The following is a 24,159-nucleotide window of genomic DNA, read 5'->3' as shown; positions in this document are numbered from 1 at the left end:
ACCGCACCTCTCAAGCATCATCTTTGTGTAATGTGTGGAAATGTAAAGTTTCCATGACTTCTTTATTACTTTTTTCCATTAGAAACGAGCCCACTTCAACCCCAACGTCCAAACCAGCTTTCTGATTCTGAAATCTCGACCCTCTAAGGGACGATAAAACACGCGCAGACGAGTCCTCTGCGTCTGCAGCGCTCCTGGTGTGGGCAAAGAGGTACTGCAACAACATCCATCACAACATCGATCTCTCTCCTCCTCTCTCTCTCCCTCTCTCGGTCCCTCCCCCTTCTCCTCCTTGCTGTTACCGGATAGACCGGAGCAGCATCCCCGCGTTACTGTAGCCAGGCTTCCTTCAGCTGTTCCCGCTGCACCTGCGTGAGCCGCTCGCCCCTTCAGTGAAGCGAACCCACAGCGCGATCACAGCAGCGGTGCGTGGAACCCGGAGAGGAGGAGACGCGAGTGACCGTGGCCGGGATGAAGCAGGAGCGCACGGACCGTTTCCTCCGGTAAAAGAGCGTGGCAGGAGCCTGGACATCACCGGCGGGAAGCGGAGGCGGAGGAGGGGGGGAATTCGGGGATACAGCCATGGCGACGGGAGGAGGAGGCGGAGGTGGAGGAGTGAGGCGCAGGAGGAGGAAAGCGGGGCTCCCGGGGTTCTGCTGGAAGACCTGCTACTTCCCGCTTTTGTTCTGGGTCGTTTCCGCGTGCGGGGAGGAGAAGACGTTCATCGTGGAGGTGAGTGAGGAGGTGTGCGTGCGTGTGTTAACGTGGGGTAAACACCCACGCCGTCATCACTCCCCGCGTTAACGCGCGCAGGCTGGAGCAGAGAGTCGTGCGGTCCTCGGGATGTTTTTCACGTCCGTGCCCCCCCCCCCCCCCAAAAAAAAAAAAAAAAAAAAAATCATCTCCCTCCCCAGCCTCGAACCTCACTCTAAAGTGACAGCCCCCCACCCCCCGGGAGTCAGAGAGGGTCTTTTGTTCCCATCCTGGGGGGATGCCCGCTGCCTTTACTCGTGAACGCTCCTGGTAGTTTTTTGTCTCGTCACGCGTGGATCGCAGATATCTGGCTGTCCTCCTCCTCTGGCTGTGCGGAGGAGGTGGAGGAGGAGTAGGTCCTAAATGATGAAGCAAGTGTGAGAAACTCTCGGCTGGGACACGCGCGTTTTGGGGGAGCTGATGGACAGCTGTTAACCCCCCCCCCCCCCCCCCCCCCATCATCCCCTAATTAGAACTGAGGGTGAATGTGCGCGTGCAGGAGAGCGCGCGTGGCACCAGTCAATAAATGATGAGCGCGTACAGTGAACAAAGCTCCAGCAGCACAGCGAGCCCCTTCCCTCGGCCTCCACACTCCAAATATAGCCTCCCTCCATAATTCATGGAGCTGGCTGGGAGTCGGAGGAGAGGTGCGCGCGGATGCTCAGACCTGTTCTGCTCGTGCACGAGGGCCGGGCTTTGTCTCGGGCCGCACAGAAAGTTCAAGTGTGGAGAGCGCACGTGCGGCCCTGCGATGTTTGCTGAGAGGCAGGATGATACCTGGCTGAGCGTTTGGGTCACGCGTGATGAGAGTGGGTGTTTTCGGCGCGTGGTCTTTGTGAAGTGACACTTTGGTAGAGACAAAGGGGCGCCCGTGGCTGTGCCGCGCGCGGCTGTGAAGTCACAGACCCGTCTGAGCTGCAGCGGTTCCAACTGAGACAAACAACCAATGAGCCGTGCCGCCCCCCCACACACACACACAAACCCGCACCATCGTGACGTGTCGCAGAGCTGAAGGTGAAGTCTTTGTTTAAGGCTCCACAAACCCGAAATATTGTAATGACGCTGATGTGTGATGAACAGAAACACACGTCTCCTCTGACCCGCGGAGCTCTGCAGATATTTGTCTCTTTTTATTTTCCAACATTTTCTTATAAAGAAATAAAAATAACAAAAATGAATACGAGTTACTCAGGACGGTGTTTGTTTCAGCTGCGTTTACTCAACACATGCTGCAAAAACATTATCAGTACTCTCAGAATAGTTGTTCAGTTTCATTTGAATGCCTTTCCACAAATGTTCCGCTCAGGGTGATGTCCCCTAACATCTCGCTGAAAACTTAAAAGCCCTCTAAATTTTAAATGTTAGTGACTTCATGGAATAAAATGGAATCTGGTCTTTTTCATTGTTTTTTCATGGAAAAAATAAACATCAACGACTTTTTATCAGTTTTTAAAAGTCACCGCTGTTTGCCTTGTTTAAGTTTCAGCTGCCTTTGGTCAACATTAAATGTTCGATGTGACATACAGTCTGTACCAAACACAGACTGTATGTAAAAGATGGAAGCAGCCACAGCATTTTTAAGCTGTGGCTTTCTGACTTCGCCATGTTAGTTTTCATGGAGCCACAAGTGGCCACATGTGTTTCGCAGTAGTGGATTACTAAATTATCAATACTAGCTATCTTAGTTAACAAGCTGCATCCATAGGCTGTCAATCAGAGAGGCCACGCCTCTAATAATGCAAAGTTTAAACCTTCATTCAATCTAAGCAGATGAAAAACAACAGATGTTATTTATAAAAACATTTTCAGGTCCTCTACAGTTGTTCTGAAAGTATTTATTTATTTGTATATATCAGGCTGTAAACAAGTTTATTTGAGCCTATTTATTGCAGCCTCTGCTGGACGTTGGAGGAACTGCAGTTTTTGGCAGTTCATCACGTCATTTGTTTCTTACTGTTAAAATCGATGCATTGTTTATATTGTTTGCTAAGTTTTTGGGGTTTTTTTACATTTTGAGGCTTAACAAACAACATGTTTGTGCAGCAGCTTATTGCAACATGCCGTTAAGTTTCAGGTTTAAACGACTTCTAGCAGCGGTGTAAATAAGTGCACGTATGTGCCCTGAACTCTAAACTGGTACTTTCAGGATTACAGGGTTATTTTAGAAACAACTGTCAGATATGAGTGTTTAGTTGGAGGACGCGGTCGGGGCTGAGAAAACCACTGAAGCTCGAACTACTGAAACCCCTGCAGGGAAGACGTGGGGAGGCAGCGGACGTGGAACCGGGTGACTCCTAACAGCTTCGGTCTTGAAGCTCCAGCCGTCACATGGATTGTGGAAGTTGTTTGATTGCTGATGTTGTGTGCGTGTGTGTTTCTGCCTGAGCATGCTGAAGTCTTTGTGTGACAGCTGAGGCTGCAGAGGTCACATCTGTGCAGGCCTTCATGTTTTTCTGGGAAGCTTTTGATCACGTCACAGGTGCCGTTTATTCATGTGTCTGCTTCACATGCTGCTGCTCATCATGTGAAAGTTTGAAATTGTGAGTTCTCCTGCTGGGATGTAATGAGGTTTGCAGTCTCAGTACTTGGAGGTTTGGGAGGAAGGCTGTGCCGTGAGTCTGTATTAGCTCGTTTGATGAAAACGATGCGTTTCCTGATATTTCTAATCCCGCAAAGAAAAGCGAAGCTTATATTTGATTAGTGAACACACAATGTTAAAATTAAAGCTAATTCTAAAACAAAAGGGCTTTACTTTAATTTCATTCTCATTAAACGCCCTCTCAGGGTGAAAGAGAAGCAAACGAAGCAGAGGGTTATTCCGCACACTTCTGTCAGCAAACCCCCCGAACACTGGTGCAAAATGTAATAAAGAAATTGCAAGTTTACGCTGAATCACAATTTCCAAGTTCTCCATATTAAAAACATTTGGTCTCACCCTGAAATACACAGGCACATTTATTTTGTCTTTGCAACTTAAAGTGACTGCCTTCAAATAAATACTGATGCCTTTAAATAAATGAATGACATTTAGCTACTCCAGCCTTAAATATACTTCTCTATGCAGGAGAAATCCTGTGACATCACTGATGTGAAAACAAAACACTAGAAAGCTTCGTTTTGCTCATTTCTAACCATGAAATGTTGCATATTGATGACTTCAAAGAGAGCAATTAATAGATGAATTAAATAAATAAAGTTTTTAAATGGATTGTTTTGCATGGATGAACTTTTTCTTCATTATAGAGACATTAACCTCCTAAGACCTGAACTCTTCCACTGCATTCATTTTTAATTTCTCTTTGATATTTGGGCTGATTGGGGCCCGATGAATGTAAAAACAAAGAATTACCAGATTTTATTTTTTACCTTATTTTTGTTTTTAAGAAAAATAAGAGCCACATATGAGGATATTCGTTTAAGATTTTGATAGAACAGTAGCAGCATAATGTCCTCGTAGGTGGATATCAGGCCCTTCTAGAGCAAAATTGAGTATTTTGGTCTAAATAACCCAAAATGTGTGGACGCCAGGTCCTAGGAGGTTAAAGCTCTTAATGACGTTCTACCTTAAATGGTAAAAACACGGAATTGAGTTTTTATTTAACGGTTCTTCTTGAAAAAATCTTTTAAAAATGCAAATAAATGAATAAATGCAGATGTGAAAACCACCACAGAAGCACTCATTGAACTAGTATCATATTTACAGTTAGTTCATTCTGATTAGCGCATGCAGTGACACTTGTAGTTCATTTTCTTAATTTACCAGTTAATAATGATGAAGTGGCAGATCGTGAATAAATGAATGAATGAATTCAGCCTATTTTAAGTATTGCACACTGTCAGTTACTCAAATTAAATTCATTGTTTCTCCACATGAGATTATTAATATGTCACCTGTTAATGTTGATATTTCACTTGCACTGCATGAGGTAATTCCTCAACTTTAATTTTCCTTTGTTCGTGCTCACAACAAAACGGACGTGACGGGAAAACTGTTCATTTCAAATCAGCGCTGCAGTGATTACAGTGACTCATAGCCAGGCTTCAGATGTCCTCGTTGGCACGCAAAAACATGAAGACCTCTGGGTTTGAGGCTGGGTGACTGTGGTTGATACGATGCCCTGCTTTCGCGATTCAAAGAAAAAGAAAGTTATCGATCTCTCGACACTCAGCCGTCACTCCGAACCCTTCGGCGCCTCGTGGCCGAGCAGCGACCTTCAGGCTGCCGCGGTGACACAAACACGCAGCCCTGCAGCGGTGGGCACGCCGCCGCTCAGGAGTGAAAACACAGATGCTTCTCTGTGCAGACAGGCAGAGAAAGAGGGGGAGCGGAGGCAGAAGGAGGCTGACTCGCTCGTCCGCGCTCCTTTGTCTGTTCGCCTGTTTACACAATTGGTCAAATTTCTGCAGCCTGCAAACCTACAAATGTGTTTCAATCCAAGGATTTGCGACTAGAAGAAACAAACAACTGTTGTGTGGGCCGGCGCTGCTGCTGCTGTTGTGCTGCTGCTTCATAAACAGATGATTAACCCAGTGTTAACCAATGTCAGGTTAGCAGCCAATCAGCTGAGTCACTGTTAAACAAAAGATGTTTCTGGGTGCTGAAGACACTGAGCGGTGCAGCGTAACATTCATGCCCCTTTGATTCAAAGTATCTTTGCTGGGATTATAACGCTGTGGATGTGGATAATGACACCAGTGGTGGTGACGTGGCAGAAATAATGTGAAGATGACGATGAGGAGAACGTCCAGGCCTAGTTATCGTGATGGCAGCGGTTTGTTGTTATGACGGGGAAAGCACGTTTCCAAACCTCTCTAGGCTGGTTTTTGTTTTTCTCTTCCCTCCCTGGAGGAGAGGAGCGCTGGGGGGGGGGGGGAGCGCCGTCCCTGGAGGCTTATAAACACCACATTACACCTGAGAAATGGGCTAAACGAGCCTGCTGTGCTGTACTTACCCGAGCCCTGTGTGGGCGGGTGTGAATTCGCACCTGTTATCGATAAGCTTTGTCCCGATTTGCCATCGCTGGAGTGAAGTGCCGACGTTATTCTTCAGAGTTTCCCGATCCACAGTGTTGCCTCGGTCTTCCTCTCTCCCGTCCATCTCCCTCCTCAGCCATTGTCTTCCTCACCCACCCTTTGCCGCTCGCTCGGTGCGAGCTGCAGCTGTAAATAAGAGGAGTTGTCACTGTGCATTTGATGAGAGTATTGTTCTGTCGGGGTGCAGCGAGCCGAGGACAAACTACATTTGAGGAGCCGTTTAAAGGACTTGGAAGCAGAGATGCGGTGGATGGTTGGCTCAGCTGAACTCAATCAACCTGCCCTGTTTAATAATTTACGTGCTTTTCAAACCGCCATGATATAAATTCATAATATGCACGACTGCCTGATGTGCTGCTCCTTCTGTGCACAGTCTGATGTGTCACTGGCAGAGGAAGGACTGTCACCGGTCCTCGCTGTTGTGATTGACTGGCAGAGCTTCTTAATGTTCTCAGCAGGATCACAGCGTGTTCACACATAAATGCCTTTTGCCAAACCTTTCCAGGTATACATCAGCAGCAGTGTCTTGACACATTAGCCATGTTTACATGGACGCGCGTAACCGGATCAAAGGTCTGATAGGAATAAAAATGCTTTATGTAAACAAGCCAGTCAGAAGATTTTCAACATTTCCAGGTGGTTGCGTCAATCATTAATTGGATTTGTGCAAACACTTCTTCTCATGTTTGGAGAGAATTTATCCTTACGGTGCAGGTCAGTTAGTTTAGTGGTAGACGTGGTGGGAGTGACAGAAAACTGGTCTGTGTCAGTGTGAGAAATCCTGACAGTCGGAAATCACAACTTCTACTATTTCTGGGAAGATGGACAATTCTGCACGTATCAGAATTATTGAATCTGTTGAAACCTTTGATCCACAAAACGCTCGTCAGGATCGGATCACCTTGAAGCTCTAATCTCAGTTTTAATCAGATTGTGCACGCGTAAACATGGCTGCCATCCAGGGAAACGGCCCCCGGCGGGAGCTAACGTCTACAAAGACGCATCGGTCTCACGACGCGAGAGAGGCGGCACAACGACGTCTGAAAGTTCCAAATATTTTCAGATCTCGATTAATTGCTTGGATCATAAATGCGACTTCCAGGAAGTAAACTGTAGTTTGTAATGCGACGATTGTGGTTGCACCAATGCACAAAAACCGAGACGTGCTGTTGACATCTCAGCTTCTTCGTTGTGTTTCCGTAAATGTTCATGAAATGTGAAAACGTGAAGTTTGATCTGTTTTTACTCCATATTTTTATTTTAACTTGTCATTTTACACCATGCACGGTCCCCTAATCTGGAGCTCTGAGCTGTTCCCTTATTTAATGCTGCAGAATCATTTGTCCCGTGCTACGGTCACATGGGGGGAAAAGGTCAGTGATCACAGTCAGATCGAAGGAGACAGGTGGAGACAGTCTGTCTCCCATCAGTTAAGTCAGTTTGATAATATGATTATTAACTGTGACAATCAGTGAAAACCACAAATCAGCAGTTATATGGAACCTTAAGCAGAACCCAGCTGTGTGGAACCCGTTCAGTCGAGTGCAAAGATGAGTTGTGTTCATCAGCACAAACTCAGATTAACTGCAAACCGTTTCCAGCGTGTCTGCGAGTGATTGCAGTCGGTCTGAGTCGCACCATGATGTTGTGGCGACAGGTTGCCTCTGACCTGTGCAGCTGCTTTATGATTGAAAGTATTAACTCAGAGATTGAAGATGCTGCACATTCAGATCTTTTAATATTCTGTTTTTTTAGCATCTTATGAACTTTTTAATGAAGGTTTATAAAATCAAGTTGCACACAAAGGGGCCTAACAATATTACAGAGGTTTTTCAGACACGATTCCCAGCACAGAGGCCGATTAATTCTCAGTCAGGTGGCTAATTGATTAAATCGAGTAATTGTTTCAGCATCCAGTAAAGCTGGTGTCGTGATGTAATCACAAGCGTAAACAGCAAAACACCAGCAGGACTTTAATGGAAAGCCATTGTGTAAGACATACAGCAGTCAAGAGGCTGTTAGATGGCTGTTAATACCACAGCACTGTGTTTTCTTGCATCATTAGGCTGCAGCTTTAGATGAGAGTCCTGCAGCGCGCTGGAGATGCTGAGCAGGACAGAAATGTGAGTGCCGTTCTAATTATAAATGAATCCGTGCGTGCGGCGAGTAAGAGCATCTTGCCTCTCCGCGAGTTCCCCGGGTGCGCCGCCGAAGGATTACGCTTGATCAGTGTGGCAGCGCAGGAAGAGGAAACCATTTCACACCAGGATGTGAACTTAATTACGCTCTGCGCCTGCAGCTGGGCGCATCATCCTGGTGTACCTCTGCAATGTGCATCGCTATCGTACACTGTTAAAAAAAATTCCGTTATAAAACGGAAAAAGTGCTGGTAATTAATTACCAGCACTTTTTCCGTTATTGTACGGGCACTTCCGTAAACCTTAAAACGGATATTTCTGTAGATTTACCCGAGTTTTTCTGTACCATTGACGGACATTTCCGTCAAACCTAAAATGGAAAATTCCGTATTTTCCATAAATTTCGGCGTTATTGCACAGACAATTCCGTAAACCCTATAACAGATATTTCCGTAGATTTACCTGACTTTTTCTTTACCATTTACGGACAGTTCCATCAAACCTAAAATGGAATATTCCGTATTATTTAAGTACTCAATCCATACCATTTACGGACACTTCAGTCATCCTAAAATGTTTAATTCTGTACCATTCTCTATACCGTTTACCATCAATAAAGCACAAATGTAGAATCACAGCAATTATTTATTTCCTTTAACAGCTGCCAGTGCTTTAAAGTGATTTCACTTTTTGTGGTGAATGATTTGCAATATTTACACTACAACCATTAAAACATTCAGAACATCACCTTCACATTCAGAGAAATTTTACATACATAAACCAGCTGTTTTCTCAAAGAAGTACAGCCATGTCCTTTAACAGGGAGATGCCAAATCTAGCAACTTTTTAGCATCCACAGGCTGACAGGCATTAATAACAAATTGATTTGTTAAAGACAATGACAAAATAAGACAATAAAACTGCCAGCATTGCTGTTGCTGTCTCACCTGTCAGTGCAAAATGAGGAGCCCCCTCCAGGAGGATGCAGAAACCTACACCTCCAACTCCACATATCACACCGACAGGCAGAGCTCTGCAACCAGTGGCTGACCTTTCTACAAAAAACAAATAGAACATTAGAAGTATTACATTATACAACTTTTCTATAAAACATCAGTGCAGCAATAACAACCATGACCTTAGAAGGATGACTGTGCAACATGCCATAAAGAGATTTTTAAAACTCTTAAAACAACTTAAAACTAAAAAAAAATTAAAACTTACACCTCCAACTCCACAATGACAGGAAAAGCTTAACTGGAATGACAAATATCGCCCACCTTCCCTCCCCCTTAACATGGGGGATTTGAAACTGCAGCATGTGTGTTGTGGGCATCTAGTTAAAACATCTGAACTCACCTAATACTGTAAAAATCTGTATTTCTACTCCCAAGCCCCATGTTTTTGGATTTGCCTTTGTGTGTGTGTGTGTGTGTGTGTGTGTGTGTGTGTGTGTGTGTGTGTGTGTGTGTGTGTGTGTGTGTGTGTGTGTGTGTGTGTGTGTGTGTGTGTGTACATTCAGTCCAAAAAGGTATTTTCTGAGCTCTGAGAACAGCTCAAATGGCCCATTCAGATTCCTTCTGCTTGCATTCAAATTCCTTCAGCTGAGAAACCAGCTTGCACACCTGTGGAGGAATGAAGTGCCGTTTCTTCCCCTTCTTCTCTGCCTTGGAGCCTCGCTCAGGATTGACCCCAAAGAAAACTCTGAGGGAAAAAAAAAAAAAACAATAGTGATATGCAGACAAAGTTTGCACATGTAGTGTGGCTTGACAGGAGTGGAGCAGTTCAATAAAATCCTACATTTGTTTTCTTCAATATGCCCCTATGTGTGAACCTCTCTATCATTCTAGTTGACCATCTGTCTAGAACCCAATGTTGTTGTGGTGCTGGTGCCAGTGGCTAAGCTCTCTTCCTTTGTCTTTTCAAGACACATGCATTCACACTGTGCATATACAGAAATGTTTGCAAGGGTGAGAAGTCTGCTTATCACCAACACATGACAGCATGCATCCTCAATGTGTATGCAGGGATATTATAAATGCACAGAACACAGAAGGGGATAGAAAACACAGTTGACATTGTCCTATCAAAAGGTGTAACAGCACATTTGAACACGGACTGTCCTGGGGGTTATTCAAACATGGAGTGGAGAAACTGTGACATTCAGTGCACGTTACACATCAGTACAAGTATTAACATTTGGGCATGAATCCACTATGTAGTATTTTTTAAATTAATATGTTTAGTCTTTCCTTCGGGGGGGGGGGGGGGTCCCTGGAACAACATATTTTGAGTTTGGGGTCTGCAGCCAAATAAATTTCAGTTTGTGTGTCTTTGACATGAAAAGGTTTGACCACCACTGACATAACCTGGTCTCAGGTGCTAATGGTTTTAAAGAGATAGCTCAAACGAATTTTGTGTCAACAAACCATTCTGAGAAAAATATGTTTTTGCTCCATTTCCCAACTGGAATCATGTTATGTTTGTTTTGTTATTGATTGACTTAGGACACTATTTAAAGCAAAAAGCATGTTACCTGCCCTTTAAAAAGATATGACACATTTATTCCAACAATAGTCTTCAACAGGGAGCTACAAAATCTCTGAACAAATCCATATTCAGGGGGATCATAAGCCAATAACAGCTGATCTAAAAGCTCACAGCATGTGACGACACATTTTGAGCTTGTACATCTCAGACAAACGGGTTTAGTGTAGATTGACAAAAAGCAGGTCAGGTGCAGAAAGGCACGGCAAAGTCACATTTACAAAGTATTTCCAAACAATGAGTGCTTACCTTTGCATGAATTCGAGAGTAAAAGCCATCTCCGGTGGGTATTGGACGTTGCAGACATAAAACATGGAGAAGACGTAGCTCAAGGCCACAATGGGAGAGGTGATGTGGTCATTGACAAGTAACCCATCAACAGCAATCTTGAATTGCTGGTCACCTTAAACACAGATAAAAACCATGTACCATTTACAAAAAAAAAAAAATCCTATATTTTAAGGCAAGCAAAACATTTCTTTAATAAATATGACACAACAACAGCTTATAACAACAGCTAACAACAGCTTGCTGGGATACAAAAAAAGATTTAACTACAAACCTCTGATTAGGATGCATGGGGTCACTGGGAGTTCGACTTCAGGATCTGCAGAGATCTGTTTTGGTGACAGACATGATACATGAATTAATGTTTCCAGTACACACAAACCTGCTGGCAAATTGACTATCTGCTAGTGTCTTCATCAGACAGAGGTAGCCATTATGCAAAAACATTAATGTAAATAGTTTATAGATAGAGAGTTTATAGAGAATATCAGCAGCACAATTAGGGGAATCTATACTTCCTACTGTGGTTGGTTACTTGGTTCACCACTGGATGCAAATAATTATCTTGCACACAGTTTAAAATCTACAACATCTACCTCTTTTTTGTGGAAGAGTTTATAAGAGTCTTCCTTGAAGTATTTTGAAATGCCACAGATGAGCTGTATTGGACCTTCGCCCATCTTCATCCCTTTGGAGTCAAGGAAGTCATTGATCCCCTTTTCTTTTTTGGAAAGTTCCTGTTCAAGGTTCAAGGTGTTAATTTTGTACAAGTACATAAGACTAACACTCATTTTCGTTTGGAGCTATGGAGAGAATTTTGAAAAAAATAAAAATAAAAATGAATTATTTCATTTTCATTTGCAACCTGTTCTGTTTTGATCTCAAATGTCCTGCTTTTTTGGTTGTCACTTCCTGATTTTTGGTCTCAAATCTATTCCATTTGATTGTTCATCCAAGTTATTCTATTTGATTGGTTGCCAGTTTATCTTTTTTGGTCTCAACTCTCTTTTTGGGTGCAAATCTTTTTCTGATTGATTAATAAAGACAAAATTCTCTCCATATGGAGCAGCACAGCACAATCATAATAATAACAATAACAACACACCTGTGCCAGCTTGTTTTGTACAGAGAAGCCAAGGAGTTTAGATGCATGATCAAACAGGTGAGGAACTTCAAACAGGAACGGCCACTCGTCCTTTACAACGGCAATAGTGGTATCATCATCGTTGAGGATTTCACGCTGAATGGGATATGTTTCAGTCATCAATTTTCGAACAGATGACTCCTAAAGATATGAGGCAGTTAGACAAACAGTCGAACAGTTAGTCAAACTAACCAATTAAAATAATAAAACAGGGTATCAATTTCAATTGACTATGGGCATAGTGATCTACAGACGATCTACAATTTCACAATGTGTCCTAAATTGTACTTGGACCCAGACCTTATCGCATTACTCCTGCTATATACTATTGCTGTGTGAATGGTTGTATGTCTAGATGGTGGACTGTAGGAACCGAATTGCCCTTCGAGGATTAATAAAGCTTTCTGTATCTGTAATGGATGATTGCAGACCCACCTGAAGATCCTGGGTTTGAAAGGCACGTTTCAACTCATCTCGTTTAGACAGCAGGTCTTCTCTACACACGGCCCCCTCAATGATTGGATCCCACGCCACACATCCATACAGATCTGAATTCCTGGGCCTTTTCTTTGTTGAATTTTCACCCCCTGCTTGCCTCTTCAGTGAGCTTTGTGGCCTCTTCATATTTTCAATTCTGTGTTCCAGCTGACGAAAGAGAGTTTCAGAACCATCTTTTGCAAAAGGTTTGTTTCCAAACGGCTCTGTCAGCTTGAAGGAGGCAGGATATTGTCCTACAATCATACTGGCGAGTTCCCTCAGCTTTTGTCTACCAGGTCTTCCTGGGTGTTTATGGAGGTAATCTTCAGCGACGATCCGAACCATCTCTCGTCTGTCTTTCCCCATTATGTACTTTTTTTCACGCAACTCATCCATGACTTTTGAGGGAAATTTGTGCCATGGTACAGAATATGCGTCTTGGGATGGGGAGTCGGCTGTCTCAGGTGGTGTTGAGGGCAGCTGAAACCTCTGTGGTTCAGGTGTTGATGAGGGGCCAGGCCGGGTGAACTGCGGTGGAGTTTGTGAATCTATGGATGACATGACAAACATCTCCATAAATTAAACACATCACAATTGTTGCAAATCAATTAATACATTGGTCCTCAATGTCCAGTTTGGGTCAACCAGGAATACAAATGGACCTAATTATGAAAACCAATTATAGAGTAATTATTGCCATGTACAGCTGATGGCAACTTTTTTTTTGCATTTTTGGAATAAACCTTTGTAGTTTCAGAAAACTTGCATTAAAACAGAGGGGCAAAAACTCACCTGCTTCCAATGCTTTGACAGCTCTGACGAATCTTTTGCACTGAATGAATGGCAGAGTGTCTTTAATGTCCTCCGGGTCCACAAGGCTCAGGTCATCTACAGAGAGAACTCCTAATTCCTCCAGTTTAGCCATGAGTGTATCCATCTGATCGCTACTGAGCGATGGCATTGCTTTCTTGACATAGTTTTTCACAAGTTCCATGTTGGTGTGTGTTTAAGAGGAATGAGCCACCGAGTACCTCTCTGGTAAGAATAAAGTGGATGATAATCATCAAGTTTGTTCAAATCATGGCAACTGAACAGGTCAGAAGCATTTTCATCAAGTTCATAGAGTCCAAGATCAGGTATCCAGCTGGCAGTTTTCCCTCAAAGCAAAAGTAGGACAGTAGTTTCATTTTTTACAAAAATGCTTGCTATTTGTCCTAACTGCAGTAGTCCTTTTGCGTAGCTCAGTAAGACCAGCATTCCATTTGCATATGTAGTGCCTTTAACCTGCACACTCTCTGTGACAACTGAGTTACTTGAGTTCAAATCAAATTCTCCAACCACTGTCTTTATGTTCTGGTCATAGAGCTCTGGATAGAACCGTGTTGAGTCTGAGACATGAACCTGGGAACGAAACAAGGTACCACAAGACTGATAAGCCTGAAGCAACTGGTGCCGTTCAGCCAGAGACTTGGTTACATTTATGAAGTTCTTACTTGCCCTAATGCAACTTTTAAAATAATAATGTAATGCCTTGTGCATAGGGCTCTGCTCGTATATACTATTCCCAAGAGATGTTACAGTCTCCCTTGGAACACCATACTGCCCCAGTTCACAGGCTAGTGCATCCACAGTATATTCCTGTTGAATATCACTTATAGTTCTCATTTCATTTGCTATTTCTGTTATTGTGGAGGCTGGAACCAAATATTTTGCCTGTAAACCCAAGTAAAACTGAGCAAGACTCTCTGTGAAGTTGTCTTTCACTTGATCACTGCAGAAATTATCACTTTGTTCTGCATCAATGTTAAAACTTTCAGGTTCTTCAGGTTCTACATGTGATCCTTCACCTTGGAAAGACCGTTCTGTTAGTTCACATATATGAACTGGGGCTATCTTGGTAACATCCCACCCTTTATGGTATCTGGAAATATGCGTTAGGGATGACTTTACATTGAATGTCTTAGAACATCCATCAAAGGGACACGTTACAGTCAAACCCTCATCTATGTGACCACTCAAATGACACTTTAAAGTTTTAAGATCATCATATTCACTGCTGCAAAAATTAAACAAGCACCTTAACTGTACAGACACATTACGGTTCCATGTTTGTGTGCTCCTTCTGTCTACATGAGCTCGTGACATATGCACAGCAAGGCTACTGTATGTGTTAAACTTCCTTCTGCAATCCCTATGGCCACATAAAAAAGATACATTATTATTATTTCTGTGTGTTCGGCAGTGTTTCAAGTAATCAGTCGAAGACCGAGCGTTAAAGCCACAAATGTTACAAGTCAACATTTTTAAGAGATTGAATTTGCCAATTGACGGATAGCCAGAATCAGAACAGAATCAATATGAAAACAATAAATTTATATCAGCACAGTGAAGCATATTCACTTTTCAGGTACCTTCAAATAAGTAATCTGCGTTGGGCTGCATGGGCCACTCTCTTTGGGCTGCAATGTTTTCTGCAATGAAATCTGATTCTACTTAACTATCACCCCTTTTAATTATTACCATGTTCAGTTGCATGCTAACGTAACACAGCGAGCTATAACAATACACACATGTGGCTAATTTACACACACACACACACACACACACACAAGCGCGCGCATCCAACTTATGGGCTAACGTTAACTTTAGTTGGGCAAACCACGCTTCAAAATAACGCAAAACCCACACATTCAAATGTTACCATGAAACACACACGGCTACCAACTGACTATCGAGACCAAATTTCATGTAAGAGGGAGGGAAAAAATGGTTTTTGATGTACTTACGAAGCGCAGGCGGCTGGCTAATGCTAACGCAGCTAGCAGCAAACGTCCACTCACATACACACCACTACCAACTGCCTATCGAGACCATTTAATGTACGAGGGGGAACAAGGTGGCACTCCATTCTCATTCTCATTCCACACAACCAACCTGTTTCCAACTTTCCTTGTGACTTGCAGAAATTTAGGTAGGCACTGACCGCACTGAAAGTAATGGCGTCGGAATATTCTGGCTGGGGGAGAAAATTCTGCCTTGCGCAACAGCAAACTTTCCGTATTTCGCAAAACGGAGCGAATCCGTAGCAAATCCACGGTAAAGGGACCCCTAAATTTACGGATTTTTTTAACAGTGTAAACTAACTGATCTGTTTGTCAGGAATTTTTACTGTGAACTTTCAAAAATAAAGCGAAAACACAGGCGTGACGCGCAGGGCTGTAAGCCTGTTATCTGATTATGGTGCGTCTGAACAGAGCTCAGAAGACTAGCATTTGGAAGCTGACAGCAGTTTGAACAAAGCAGAAGTACTTCCCACATCCCGTTGTCCATCACTCAGACCTCCTCTTCCCTTCTGCTTCATCCATCCATAAAATCTCCATTGATCTGTTGATAAATCTGTTCATCCATCTGTCCATCAATCCTGAGACGGCACTGCTGACATCGAGCCTTCGCTGCATGCTGAAACGATGCTGAAGTGATGCGGTCACATCTTTGCTGTTAGACGTTTTGGATCTTGCGTTATAAACTGGATTAGCAACGTACGCTTTGATCCGATTGATCCAACCGAAGTGCAAAAATCAAATCGCATAAAAATACCAGAGAAGCCGACCGTTCATCCCCACAACCCAGCGATCCGCCCCTCACACCGACCTGATCTACAATCTGAAGACCGAGGAACACATTTTAAGAAGTGCCTTATTTGGGGAAAACATAAAAGACGGTAGCTGCAGAACGAGAACAGCTTTGCTCATCGAGGCAGGAGGAGAACAGCAGCTTGTATAGTTGAACATGTGACTCGGCGGAGTGCACGTTTAAAATGAGCGTGAGCTCCATGGACCCTGTTGAACAGCCGCCCTGAACCCTTTTACATTCTCAGCCATTCCCTGCAGGTTGTGCATTAACTTTTTATCGAGTGGACATGAGCAGCTTCAGTCTTTCATCGGTTTTTATTTTTTAAAGCGGGCGCTTGGATTAAATTTAAATTTTCATGCAAATGACCTCTGAGCTGCTTTGGACCTGTTTCACTTTAGTTCTACGAACCTTTAATTCTTTATAACATTTGGTGTAAAATAATTCACTCTCACATAAACACAGTAGCCACTTCATCTAATAATGCATGGCTGCAGATACTTTATTAAATCTGATCTCAGTTCAGCGCTGTGTCTTTCATCATGTAATAAACGATTACTTTTTATGATGGCCTGTTCCTCAAACATCAGCGGGATCACATGTTTTATTGTCATGTGAGCACCAGCATGCATCAGAAGCATAAAATGATGCCGTCAGAATATACATGATAACTACAACAATAAATAAATGGGTAATAATCCTCGTGAGAGCAGCTTTAGGCAGTGAATGGATGGATACACCTGAGGCCTGTCAGACACCAAAATCACATTTTTATGTTGGTATATTTTAAGTTGCTTTGAAGTTTGAGAGCCGCGTTTTTACCATAACAGCTGAACTTGTTTCTTATTCATGCAATCTGTAAACAACGCTTAATAAAAGCTCAGCTGCTTAAAAATACGCTTATAAAGTTTGAAGCTTCAGTCAAAAGAAAAATGAAGTTTCGTTCCCGTTCCTCTCGTCATATCTTTCTCATCTGTAAATCTTCTGATTAAAAGCACCACAGAGGAGCTCGGCCTTTTCAAGCAACAACAAACATTTTACCAGAAATGACGCCTCAAAACGATAAGTCTGCCGATGGTTGCTGATGGCTCCCCCGTCCCGTCTTCCAGTTGGATGTGGCCGGGATGGCCTGACAGGAGCATCACCGGTATAGCTGCGCACCTGAAGGGCTTTTTAAATTATTGAGGATGTTGTGGAGGTAAAGCTTCTGCTCCCGTTGACTCACGAGTCTCCTCCGTTTCCACAGCTTTGATTCACACCCTGACTGATGCTGGATTTTCGCTCACGCTCGCAGCTCTAGGGAAGTCGATCCATCGAGGCGGATGCATCTGAACGGCTGCTGGCCGCATTTCCACGAAACGTTTCTCAGATGTACTCGTGTGTGTTTTGCTGTTGTTGCGCAGCTGCTGCAGAGGTCTTCACTGTGCAGCGGGGAGAGGTACCTCCAGGGTTACCCCTGTGTTTTTGGTGTTCGCCCACATTACAGGGCCACATCTGCACAGAGACTTATGCTGCACAGCTAAGACTCACTCCATGTACGTCCAAACATATGAATATACATTTGTAATTATGTGACCAAAGCACTTGACGCGAACATTCAAACAGTGCTTATTATCGTGTCTGTTGCTGCTTTTCTAATATTACACTTCTGATTATCTAAGTGGACCTGTGCATTTTAGTAATTGGTTATATTCTGTCTCTTAGTTAGATTAATAAGCACCGGGTGGATTTATTAAGTTGATAACCAGCTTCATGTGACCACTTAGCCTGATTGCTGATGTTAGGATCAGTCAGATATATCCCGTGTATCTGGAGCCTGCTGTGTATTTCCTGTGGTGTTTTTCTTTTGTTGGTTTTGCAATGAGGTGATGATCCAGACACCAAAGGGGGCAGAACAACAGTTACAAAATCAAATACTTTATTTTCTGAAGTCTTGCAGTAAACAGAAGGTGCTGTGGGTGCGAGGTGGGATGTCCAAAGGCGGTGCAAAGGATCCGAACTCTGCAAATAAATTGGAAACAAGACAAAGACTGAGGGAGCGCGCTCAGACTAAACTCTCAGAGAAACAGAGAAAGGCTCCGGTGAAGTCAAAGGAGAACAAAGGATGTAAAAAAAAGAGAAGCCACATGAGGAGCTACCCTTCAAAGGAAGCGGATCCAAGATCACACAGAGGAGCAGTAAGAGGCAGACAGGAAGCACAGGAAGAGGAGCAACACCAGCCCTGGACTGGAGAAGGTGGCGATGTAGGAAAGCTGTTGTTTAACATCTCCCAGCTCTGAGTCTCCCTCCTCTCTGTCTGACAAAGGCGAGCAGCTACGCTACATCCTGCACGCTCTGATCGTCCGGCACGTGTGTCGCCATGGACGGCGTGTGAGCGTTATATGAAACCACAGACATGAGGTCATAGCTGTGAGCCCATCAGTCCCACCTGGGCGTTCCTCAAAAGGGTTTCATATTACATAAACACGAGTGTTTTCTAAGTTAGACGTCACGTTGAAGTGCAGCGTGTGAGTCCATGTGTGCTGCAATTGGTGTGATGGAGGAGTAATTATTTACTGTGAGATGTAAACAAACATTTCCTGAACATTCACAAACCTGTGAAAAGCTGCCGGCTCTGGAACATCTGACAATTTATGACCCTTGTTTTTGTGCTGGAGCGTCTGTAGCCTGCTCACTGTGGATGGTGCTGATCACAGTGTGTTTACATGTAAACGCAGAGGCACATAAAACCAGACCTGTTTTTCTGTGAGGGCAAAAAAGTGGCAATATTTACATGACTAAAAATAGGACAAATATGAGAAAACAACAAAATCAAGCAAAAAAAAAAATGTTGGTAACACTGACCTGTTTTCAGCACTAAATTTGTTTCCTCATTTTTAACGTGATGTCGCACATTTGTGTCTGGACTCATTTCAAAGTCACACTTTGAACATTTTGTCCGAAAATGACCATATTTGGACAGGAAGCCATGATAACTGCCAATCAGTGCTCAGGAACATCCAAATAAATCCACGCCTCGCAGTTACCATGGGGCGTGGCCTTTTGTAGGACCCGCCCCACAGTAACTGTGAGAATCTGAGCTTCAGACTCACGGGGATTCTTGTGCATGCACTGATCTGATTATCTAAAACTTTGACCTTTCACATGAATGTTAGTTATGGAAGTCTTTATCAACAAATCGATCCAGCTGTGAGCTGAGCCGGGAGACGGCTGAGTGGAAAGAAAACCTCTCAGGTCCCACAGGGGGAACCTCCCAGAATGCATCGTGCCTGAAGAAGTGCTGTTATTTTCAGTTTGTGAAAGTTTGGCATTTGTGAGTCTGAGCACACTCGCCAGCAAACCCACTGCATACACCTGAAGCTCGGATTGGCCCCGTGGGAGTTTAACCTTTGACCTCTGCTGTGTTAGTCCTGCTTTCTATCAGTACAGCTCAGAGTCAGCATTTCTGAAGCTTGTGCTCACGCTCTCCTTCGAGTTGGCTTTCTCCTGAAGTTCTTCAGCTCACCGAGTCCGTCACTGAGTGATCGACAGATCCGACAACAGTTTGCATTGTTCTCTCTGAGCTGCCCTGCAGGGTGTTGGATTAAACCACTGACAGCGCTTTTGGCTCAGTCACGGATTTCTCTTCACGCGTTTAATGCATGAAGATGATCATCTTCAGTTTAATTTGATTTTTGGCCTCAAGGTCCGTTTATTCATGTCGTCTGATTTCTGTTCGTGGTGTGTGGGAAGAAGGGGAATTTAGTTTGCCCGTCCCTGTGAGCACAGACGCTGTTACTGAAACATGAAGCAGCAGCTTCTTCAGGCTGATCTGATGAACAAACGTCACAGAATGAAGCTTCACGGCTCAAAGTTAAGACATCAGGCCTCCACAGTCAGGGGTGAGAGGTGTTGTCCATAAAGGACATTAGCTCGGCTGACATCGTCCACTCACCAACCTCCTCTGTGGAGTCTAGGGGCCTGGCCAGGACAGAGCTGGCACTCATTACTAGTCTATTAATCTGTGTCTTGTCCCTCTCCATCAAACAACCACATAGAAGCCTGCAGAGGCCGTCGCTGTGTCGTAAAGTGTCCTCAGTCCCGACTCCCTAAAAGACGTCAGCGTGTCCTGCAGACAGAGCAGACCTGCAGATCTTTCATGCTGGTTTTCTGAAGCTTGAAGTGACAGTATTTGGAGGGTGGAGTACACAAGTACACACACACCTTTTAATCACCTCTAAGCAACAGATAATTAAAATCCTAGAATTTCGCCAAAACTGGAGGTCAGACTTTGTGGACGTGCTTTAAAATTTACTGCACAGCAGCCACATTATAGGTCAGATCATTTAATTACAAAGGCTCCAACAGCACAAACGGTCCAGTTCAGGGTCTCCAGTTAGCTAGCGGACCGCTAACAGCTACGGCCATCTTTGTCAGCACACCTGCCTCTCTCTGCGGTCATGCCGGCATCTTTCAGCCTCAATAAAGTTTAAATTGGGTGAATGAAATCCCGCTTTGCCACCTGAGATGTTGTATGAAGGGGAAATTAGCTACAAAGACCAAAACATGTTTATTTCTCCTGTAAATTTCAGGCATTTTAACATTGGGTCTGACTCACTGCTGCAGCCAGCCTCAAGTGGACATTAGAGGAACTGCAGTTTTGGGCGGCACAGCGTTGGCTCCATTTTTGAGCCCCAGAGGCTGCTTGGAACTGACCGAATGTTACTGCAATATGTTTTAGAGAGAGGCTTGGAAAGAGACGCGCGTCCTGCAGGGAAGTGTGTCCCTAATCAAAGTTGAGTGATAGATTTGTGTGTTTTCAACAAATCCGGGCATTTTATCAAGTGGAAAATGGAACCAGGATTTCTGTAATGAAGGTGCCAGTGTAGGTGTCAGGAGAGGAAAACAAGCACAGAATATAAAATATACCTTTAATTCTGCTAATTTGATTGTAATCTGGCTTTTGATGGTCCATCAGGGGGTGGGAGAGGTACAGGAGTACGGCGTGTGCTGGTTTTCTGAGGAAGCAGATAAACGAGCAAACCTGGTGATGAACATAAGTGAATACTGTCAACTTCAAACACTGAAACATAGAGAACAACAGGATGTGAGTAATCTGTAAGTCTCTGCACACAAGAGAAAGCTTCGTTCCATATTTATTTATTTTTCTATCAAGTCGCATCAAATCAAAGCTTCCATCGAGGCTGCACGGCACCAACGGTTGGAGCTGGTGCCAGGAAGCCAAAAATAAAGCCCCCGTTCAGGCTTTTACAATCTCTTCAGGTGCCCCCTTCAAGCCACAGCACTCATATTCAGCTGACGGATGAGAAACACTCACAGCAGGCAGCGAGCGAGTGTGAGAAAGTGTGTGAGGGAAGCTTTGCTGAACATTTGTGACAAATGCATCCCCGGCGGCAGGGAGCTGTTGTTCTTGTGCTGCTGCGTAGATGGAGACGGCGAGGCTTCGCGATGGAGGAAAATGAAGCGTCTTTGTTGTACTGATAAAATGAATGCTTGAACAGCAGGTTTGTATGTTTGCGTGCACAGCCACAATCAGACCGACCCCCGAGCTTCCGAAATATTAGGAGAAGCTGTTTGGAATTTCTTTTTGATCATCTTCGGCCTCGTTGCCCTCATCTTTCTAAATTTCAGTTGTTTATTTGAATCCTTTATTGTTGCTGTTTTAAATCTGTTTTTGTTTTTTGTCGTTCTTGTTGTTATTGTGTTGTTCGTTGTAGTTTTAAGTGTCTTTGTTGTGTTTCTGTGTCTCTGCGTTGCCATTTTAAGTCTTTGTTCCTGTAATTTTGGATTTCTTTGTTGTAGTTTTCGGTGTTCAGAATTTCTTTGATGTCTGTTTTTATTTCAAGCGTTTGTTGCTGTTTGAGTCTTTGATGTTGTTGTTTTTCTTGTCTTTGTTCTTTCGTTGTTCTCTTGTCTGTTGTTGTTATTTTTGAGTCTTTGTTGCCGTATCTTTGAATCACGTTGCTGTCTCTTTGTTTCTGAGACTGTTGGATTTTGAGTGTGGTCATGTTTTGGGGGTTTCCTGTTTCATTTCAAGCTTGTTTCTTGTCACTTTGATTCCTTTAGTTGGCAGTTTGAGCGTCTCCGTTGTTGCTACAAACTGTAGTGGTTGACACATTTCCATGAAGAACTGGGACTGATGTAAAAATAATCTGCTAAATCAAACGTGGGCTGACTTCCTGTGGATAACAGAGTAGCTGAAAGCAGTTTTTTGTGGCTGGTTGAGGCTTTGTTGGCATTTTGAGCCTTTTTGTTACCGCGTGAGGTGCCTGTTGTGTTTTTGGGTTTCTGTGCTGACATGTTGAGTCTTTGTAGTTTTAAATCTGTTGTTTGGAGCCTCTCTATCATCATTTTGTGTCTCATTGTAGTTTGATTCTATCTGAAGACTTTTTTTATGTCACTAACGTGAATTATTTGAGTCAGTCTGGTTCCTGATGGTTGAACAGTTAGTGAGGGAGACGCATCGTCCTCATCCTGGGTGGAAATGATGTCCTCTTGTTTGTTTCTCGACTCAGTCGGTTTTTACAGTTTCCAGGGTGAAAGCCCTGACTTTGTACCACATGATGAATCTGATCGCATCAGGGATTTGTCTCTGGATCGTCTCCTGCTGCGTCTCGCTCGTCTAATCAGGCTGAAGAGGCAGAGTGCAGAAATGATGGGAATAAATTTCATTACCAAACATCTCAAATTCTTCCTCTTCACTCCGATCTTTGTTCTCCGAGGGAATCCTTTCTGACAAGACACAATGCCGACTTTTCATTTTCTGCACAAATATCAAATTGCAGCAGCAGACATTAGCTCTCTGGGACAGCGAGCGCGGATTTCATTCATTAATCACTCACCGCACGGCACCGCGCTCTGTTTTGACTCATAAATTGTGCTGTGGAATCATATTACTGAGCGTGGTGTTTGTAAAAACAGCAGAAGGTGAGTCCAAAAGGATTCACTTCCCTTTCCTGACATTACTGATCAAACATCATCCCTGAATATTTTGGTGCTTTCATTTTCATGCTACAGTGAAAAGGGAAGCACTGGACCTCATGCTTTAGTGCAAACTGACGCTATCGTCTCTCTGCCATAGTTCAGACAGACTCACTTCCTTCCATTATGTGCATCACTGATACTGAACCAGTGCACGGTGCCAGCCGGTATGTGATGGCACCATGGGGAACCACTTTAAAACAGTTCTATGAGAAAGCTCCAAGTCTTAATAGGAATTATGGAAAATTTCCCATAGCATCAAAAAAATAATGATTTATTTTTTTAGGGGCATTTTAGAACTAAAATGCTAAAACATCTGCTTTTCAGATGTTTTAGGGTTAATATCAGGTCCTGTGGCTCCGTGAATGTGAACTCTGTAGAGTGGAATATGTGTGTGATCTCTCACAGTGGACTCTGAGGCCTGTGGAGACCACATGTGTGATATATTTTACTTACAGCTTCTCATACACAGAGAACACAACAGTCTTTAAAACAGTCCAGATTAAGTGAATAGCTTCAGAGAGATTAAAGCTGCAATATGGAAAACCTATATGAACGTCAGTGTGATATTCCTGACCACCGAGTACAAATGCAAACTAGAAAGAGCAGCTTTCTCCTAATATTACAGGCCTCTCGACTAACCTTTTGTCACGGCTGCACCAGCGTTAGGTGCACCCAAAATTTTCAGCCTTCATTTAATAGCTGTCCATAAGTTACCGTATTTTTCAGACCATAAGGCACATTAAGCGAAACAAAACAGTCAGATGAGATAGCATAGGTAAGCATGTCTCCGAACAGGAGCCATTTTGTGGTCCTTATACACACATAATATAATATTACGTTGAATCACAGTACGTATCACTCCGCGAGGCTCCGTAATGCTCCAACAATCCATCAAGCGGTGCGGCTTCGTAGCTTAGCAAAGTCGAGCTAAAATGTTTTGACAGATTTCTGAGCGCCGTGTAGCACATGACATCAGTTCGAGGTCAGTAAGCACAACCAGAATTCATACATAAGGCGCACTTTTGAGGAAATTAAAGGATTTTAAGTGAGCCTTATAGTGCGGAAAATACAGTACTGAACATGTTCTTGTGCTTCACTGAGCTGAAATTTAAACTTAAAATATTACGAGATGTATCAAATAAAAAGAAAGTCAAAATTAAAAGT

The 24,159-nt window shown here is 43.5% G+C and overlaps 2 protein-coding genes across 10 annotated transcripts in view; one reads left to right on the top strand and one right to left on the bottom strand.

Annotated features, from left to right (window-relative positions):
- The first annotated feature begins 328 nt into the window (after window positions 1-328).
- The window catches only part of mmp24 (matrix metallopeptidase 24), a 92,130-nt gene continuing 68,299 nt past the window's right edge, over window positions 329-24,159 (top strand). Inside the window, exon 1 of the mRNA XM_085407667.1 lies at window positions 329-732. Coding sequence (XP_085263793.1) covers window positions 583-732 — 150 coding nt within the window. The 5' untranslated portion in view covers window positions 329-582. The remainder of the gene's footprint in view (window positions 733-24,159) is intronic.
- LOC146670651 (uncharacterized) lies at window positions 8,553-15,512 on the bottom strand. Of its 9 annotated transcripts, none has more exons than XM_085407671.1 (8): window positions 15,316-15,512; window positions 13,174-13,782; window positions 12,340-12,929; window positions 11,866-12,045; window positions 11,357-11,497; window positions 11,035-11,089; window positions 10,722-10,875; window positions 8,553-9,629 (listed from the first exon to the last, which is right to left on the bottom strand). In XM_085407671.1, the coding sequence occupies exons 2-8, from the start codon at window positions 13,373-13,375 to the stop codon at window positions 9,482-9,484; spliced, it is 1,470 nt and encodes a 489-aa protein (XP_085263797.1). In that variant the 5' UTR covers window positions 13,376-13,782; window positions 15,316-15,512; the 3' UTR covers window positions 8,553-9,481. The 9 variants fall into 9 exon arrangements, with proteins under 9 accessions (XP_085263797.1, XP_085263801.1, XP_085263803.1 ...); XM_085407675.1 differs by having other exon boundaries at window positions 13,174-13,416; XM_085407677.1 differs by lacking the exon at window positions 15,316-15,512 and adding an exon at window positions 15,168-15,286 and having other exon boundaries at window positions 13,174-13,416.

Source organism: Rhamphochromis longiceps, linkage group LG5 (assembly GCF_057381845.1).
Source record: "Rhamphochromis longiceps isolate RC_006_pf linkage group LG5, R_longiceps_female_GT1.1, whole genome shotgun sequence".
Taxonomy (NCBI): Eukaryota; Metazoa; Chordata; class Actinopteri; order Cichliformes; family Cichlidae; genus Rhamphochromis; species Rhamphochromis longiceps.
The sequence above is the reverse complement of the archived record's forward strand: the minus strand, read 5'-3'. Positions and strand labels throughout refer to the sequence as shown.

Bases quoted from the DNA above. Each gene is read 5' to 3' on its own strand.
- LOC146670651 (XM_085407671.1), bottom strand. From the start codon at position 13,375: ATGGAACTTGTGAAAAACTATGTCAAGAAAGCAATGCCATCGCTCAGT. The intron at 12,046-12,339 runs GTGGGTCTGCAA...TCATATCTTTAG, and splicing joins TTCAAACCCAGGATCTTCAG to GAGTCATCTGTTCGAAAATT. The intron at 11,498-11,865 runs GTGTGTTGTTAT...AACCTTGAACAG, and splicing joins TACAAAACAAGCTGGCACAG to GAACTTTCCAAAAAAGAAAA.